The sequence below is a fragment of the Hoplias malabaricus genome, chromosome 17, assembly GCF_029633855.1.
Source record: "Hoplias malabaricus isolate fHopMal1 chromosome 17, fHopMal1.hap1, whole genome shotgun sequence".
Lineage (NCBI taxonomy): Eukaryota > Metazoa > Chordata > Actinopteri > Characiformes > Erythrinidae > Hoplias > Hoplias malabaricus.
The window spans coordinates 15086651-15092650 of record NC_089816.1 but is presented as its reverse complement, the minus strand read 5'-3'; the positions used below and the strand labels follow the sequence as shown (position 1 = coordinate 15092650).

The 6000-nt window shown below is 43.9% G+C and overlaps 1 protein-coding gene across 1 annotated transcript in view; it reads left to right on the top strand.

The window, feature by feature from the left end:
* The first annotated feature begins 234 nt into the window (after window positions 1–234).
* nav2b (neuron navigator 2b) overlaps window positions 235–6000 on the top strand; it is a 128482-nt gene continuing 122716 nt past the window's right edge. The window contains exon 1 of the mRNA XM_066649972.1: window positions 235–345. Within this exon, the coding sequence (XP_066506069.1) occupies window positions 235–345 (111 nt within the window). The remainder of the gene's footprint in view (window positions 346–6000) is intronic.

Genomic DNA, 6000 nt, shown 5'->3' with positions numbered 1-6000 from the left:
CACTGACACGTCCCTGAGTTCTCCTGGCTCACGGAATGGACCGGACCACGTTAAAAGCTGGACTCCACCGACTTTAGAAAGCGGCTGCTCCAGTTCTGTGCTGTGATCTGAAGACGTGTAAGATGAGACATGAAGACGATGCAGGACCAAAAGTGGGGAAGACTGTGTACGTGAAGTCAGCTGAGTGACTGAGGAGCACAGGGAGAGGAGCAGATATATCCGAGTTCTGTCAGGATGGAGGTAGGATCAGAAAGTTGTCAGCACCTGTGTGCACATCATCAGCTTCAGTACCGGCAGCAGCAGAGGAGACGGCCGGTGGCCCATGCCCTCGAAGATCAAAAGAAGGTAGGACCTGAGCTTCGCATGTGATTCACTAATCTCAGAGGGGAGAGAGTTTGGTGTAGTTTTAAAAATGGCTTACTTTTTGGGGCACGTTCTGAGACATGAGAGGTGGAAAACAACTGGCTGTTGGCTGTTTTACACTGTAAACAGCTGGGAGGACAAAAACATAGCTGTATGCTGTAAACATCTGCACATTTGCAGAAATCATAATAAGCAAGCACAGCCATTCCTTGGATGTTTTTATGTTTAAACACACAAGTCAAACGCCTGTGTTACTTCAATATGTGACCTCAGTAATGCTCTTTCTGACCATCATCAAATCCTCACAGCAATGTTTCAAGTTTCACAGAAGTAGAGGGTGTAACTGCAGCAAAGTGGGACACAATCTGCATTTAACTCCTTCATTGTACAGGAAATGTTGGGTTGGCCACGCAAGGCACAACTCCTCAGTTAAGGCCAGACCTTAGGGATGTCCAATCTCCCTCAGGTATTTGACACACTCGACTTGGGGTTTAATTATCCAGCTAAACTAATGGAATATATTTGGGGGGGGGGGGGGGGGTTCCTGACCATTCTGAAGTCAATGGTTCATTAAAGGTGATGTTTATGATTTTTGATAAAAAAAAAAAAACACAAACTTTAAACTGTTCTAATGTGTTTACAAAGCCCCAGTGTCAGTAAAAGAGTAAATAAACAAAGTGTCTCAGTCCGGTATGCTAGGTTTTCTCTCTTTCTCTCTCTGCTCATGGCAAAGGCATCTGGAGTATTTAGGCAACAGAGAGAGCTCCAAACTTTGAAAAGCATGAACCGAGATGAGGATATTGCTCTATTCCTGCTTTATAGGTGGGTAATGTTGACTCATTTTTGTTGTTTCAGATCACTTAAGGTGGAATGTCGCCAAACTCGAGAGACAGCTAATTGCATTAGTGAAAGTTATGAGTGTCAACAGTGAATAAAAACTTTCAGACAAGTTAAATTCAGCTGCGTACAAACAACAGTCTGTTTTTCCCCTCAAATTTACCATTCGACCTGAAATGACGCAGAGCTTCTGAACGTTGACAAACCAGAGAGAACGGTGTTTGTCCACAATCGTAGACGTCCCCTTTAATATTCTGGTTTACACATTGTGGTTTAAAACAAATATAGCTGCACATACATTCAGCACAAAGATATTTATTTGAAAATAACAGGTGAATAATTATAAAATAAAAGTTAATTAACAGAGGCTACGAATGCTGAGCAGCTCCATCTGTAGATCCAGACTAACTCCATGAACTGGTTGTGGAATGCTTTGTGATTTCTTAACTCTTTTCCGTCAGTGAATTTCATCGCGGCTGTTCAAAGGCTGAAAGGTTTGGAGAAAATATTAAACTGTGAAGTCCAGGGATGGTTCCAAAAAGCAGGTTTGATGAGTTAGCTAGAGTTGAAGACTCTCCAATAAGAATGTTCCTCGGCTCTTTTCCTCATGGACACATTTGACTTGAGGCTTACTTTATCTGGCTAAATCGACTAAATCCTGTGTTAATAATCAAGACCAAGAAGATCCGGTTTCAAGTTTGAACACTTCAGATGTGGGACTCCAACACAACACTGTGTTTGGTCGTCTCTGATTGATCTTTCTCTTCTGTCCAGAAGATACATGCCTCCATTTGAAGCTGAAGCTAATGTTCTTGATAACTAAATTGCAGCCCTTGCGTTTCTGACAACTGCACTCTCTCAGACTGTGATTTCAGTATCAACCGGTTCAGTCCTAGTTTATAATGCTGATGGTATCTGTATTGAACGCAAGCTTTTGCTCATTACATATTCCACGATCTGCGAGTGTTAGTGTTGAATGAATGGAAGAAGAATAATTGAGTAGCAGCTCGCCCATCTGTTCCAGCATTTGTCCTGCTCAGAGCGCCTTTTCCTCTGGGCTGTGCTGCTCCAGACCCCTTCGCATCTAACAGCTGGGGGAGCAGCCATTGGTCATGCTTTGATGAAGCGCTGCTCCGTGCTGCTTGTCACAGTGATTAGGTAATTTGCCACGATAAGTGAGGGTGATTGGGACTAACGACTGGCCGGGTGTTAGAGGGGCTGCCCATGTGGGGGGACCCCGGCATCTATCAGCAGCCTCCGAGCTCCCAGACTATGACAGCCTCGCCTGGGTTAATCATTAGCTCATGTTTCTACTGTTACAGCCCCAGCTGTTGAGGTGAAGGTGGGCTCGAAAGTTCACAGTGCCACGATATGTAATCACTAAATAATCTTATTGTTTTCTAACTGTATGGATACAGTGAAGTTAGAAGAATGAGCAGAAGAAGGCTGGACCTAGAGGGTTGATGGATGTTAAAAGGGAAGTCCATCCATGGTTCAAAATGTCAAATGACGACAATGTCAACAGAATCATACTCCCATAAATGAGTCAGAATGATTCCTAGTGGGGTCATGTGTGTGAGGGAATATGTGTCGCCCTGCGAAGGACTGGCGCCCCCTCCAGGGTGTGCCTCCCCCTTGTGCCCAGTGATTCTGGGTAGGCTCCGGACCCACCGTGGTTACAGACAATGAATGAAATAACTGAATGGTAGAATGAATGAATGAATGGTAGAAAATGACCCATTTAATACAATACAGGAGAATTCCTTTCCAGGCTCCAGCTTATCCTGCTGTTACTACAAAATTGTGCCTAAATCTGGCCCAGGCTGTTGTTGAGATTCTGAAATAGGCTCTATTCTGTAGACTCACTGTGTCTGTCTACACCTGGCATTAACATCCGTTTTGTATCTAAACAGTATTTGCATCTACAGGGTGGGCTATTTATATGGATACACCTTAATAAAATGGGAATGGTTGGTGATATTAACTTCCTGTTTGTAGCACATTAGTATATGGGAGGGGGTAATCTTTTCAAGATGGGTGGTGACCATGGCGGCCATTTTGAAGTTGGCCATTTTGGATCCAACTTTTGTTTTTTCAAGAGGGTCATGTGACACATCAAACTTATTGGGAATTTCACAAGAAAAACAATGGCATGCTTGGTTTTAACGTAACTTTATTCTTTCATGAGTTATTTACAAGTTATTTGTCAGTGCAACCCTCTTCTCCCACTCTTCACACACTGATAGCAACACCACAGGAGAAATGCTAGCACAGGCTTCCAGTAGTTCAGTGTCTGTGAAAAAAATCACACCACGGTGTTCATCATTTCCATTCTCCTTTCTCAGCTAGTGCTTTCAGTGTATTATACGTTCTCAAATGTCAGGAATGAACATTTAAAACAGGCAGGGAACCCGTCTCCAGCTCAAGGAGAAAAAGGCTGTGTCCTGCAGCTGCAGTGGTCAGCACCACAACTGTCCAGAAGAGTTTTTGGACACAAAAGACAAGTCTAGACTGGTGGTTATACGGACACAGAATTCCTGTCATTCCTTCATGCACCACGACAGACATTTAAGTTAATCTGTGAAAAAGAGCAGCCACTGATCTCCACAACAACGACACACCTGAGCTGTCCCTCCTCTTGATGGACAGGTTTCCGATGGCGGCCCTGTGTCCGGGCACAGAAATCACATTCTGTTCACACTTGTGTTGAATGTGGTTGAGACACCTCACTGATCAATTCAGGTTAACAATGAGTCTGGGGTTGTTTACACCTGGCTGTGAAATCCAAACATAAAGTGATCACCAAAAAGACATGTTAATGCCAGGTGTAAACAGGTCCAATGACACTGGGTCTTTGCAGGAGGTCTCCCTCTGTGTCTCAGCCTCACACCGTCAGTGGAGGAAGGACAGTGTTTGTCCAGTTCTCCTGTGGTCCAGAGGAGCTTTCGTTTTAACTGCAGGAGTGTCCTGGCATTTAAACAAAGGACAAGCTGTTGTCACTATTCCACTAACCCTTGACATTCACTTCCTCTGGATTGCAGTTTTGTGGCCTGCTTTAATGTACTAGAATGTGTGTGTGCATCTGATTAATCAGTAAGTCGTACGAGGCATATGTTACCAACTGTTAATGCCAGAGTTTATACAACATTTTAAAACAAACAGAGTTCTAGTAAAGTGATGGATTTGGCTTATAATGGCGTCCATGTTGTGCAGCGTTTGGAAATAAAGCTTAGCACACTCTCCAGAGAAAAACATTGCTCATAGCAATGTCACCTGGGAGCAACGACACATGGCCAGTGTCAAGCATGGGCTACAGGGGTGGAAAGCCTCCAAGCATCTGGCTGTGGAGCTGTGGGCTGCAGTTTCTGTACAAAATTGGAACACCATCCATGTTGGGATGTGTTGGAGCAGCGTTTTCTGGCTATACTCAGGAACGGACAAGTAGGACTCAGCAAGCTTCTTGCCATTTACTGTGTATCCAAAAGCAGAAAGTGGTAGTTAAATTCATTCATTCATCCATTCATTCATTCATTACTCATCTTTTGTAAATACTGCATCCTGATCAGGGTCGCAATGGGGGCCGGAGCCTACGTGGAATCACACCCTTAACAGAGCACCAGTCCATCAGAGGGCTTCACACACTCACCCATTTACTCACACCTGTGAGCATTTTCACACACTCACCCTATCACTCATACGCCCACACCTGTGGACAACTTCATCCACACACTCCAATGATCTTTTTTTTTTAAGTTTTATTAATTTATTAACTAATGGGTGGCAACAGCTAGCGGTAGGTGAATGGATGAGTGTGTGAATGAATGAATGGATGAATGTGTGAAAGTTTCTACAGGTGTGTGTGTGTGATACCCTGTGAAGGTGAAGGGCACCCCCTTCAGGGTGTGTTCCTGCCTTGTGCCCACCGTCACCCTGAAGAGGACGAAGTGGTTACAGAAAATAAATGAATTAATAATAATAATAAAAAAGAAACTAATAATATATGAAAAAGGACCTTGGTGATATTAAGATTTACCCATAATGCATTATAATTGCATATCTGTAGATAAATAACGTGTTATAGCTGAAGGAGACTGAATTAATATGTCACTTGAAGCCCATTAATGTCCATAAATTCACAGAGAAATGTCTGGGGACTATTGTGTTAAAGCCCCACTGAAGCTTCCATTGAGAACTGTATGAAAGCACTGTGAAAGTTCTCTCTATCAGGCCATCTATCTTTTTCCACCACTGAACAAAGTTGAGCCCACAGACTCTTCACGTGCTGGAAGTCCTGTCAGCACCATTATCTGCAGCCTGTGACATTGAATGTAATCATTTTATGGGTGCCAGGGAAGAATGGAGGACTGTCCATAGTTCTCCTCTTCAGCAGAGAAGAGCCTGCCACTGCACATTAAGGCTTTCTGGCATGCATCTCGATGACAACGCGAGGACCATCCTGGGAGGAGCTGCGTAAAACTTTGGCTTGGGATTGCTGAACTAGGACATAAACACTTCTGATTGGGGGCTTTGAGACTTTGCGTTTGCCTTGACCTTCAGTGCCTTGCGTGGCGGCTTGGCTGATACTTCAAGTGCTTCAGGGGCAAAGCTTAGCGGCATAGCTCTGAATATCAGGTTTTGTTTTTCTTCTAGGTTTCTTCAGTTGTGAATGAGAGGATATCTATGAATTATTCTACCAGACCATAACGGAAACATATGGAGATGGAGGTTCATTCGTAATGGGAGCTGGGGTTAATGCTATTCATCTTTCCTACATCAGCCTGAGCCCAGAAACCGCACCAG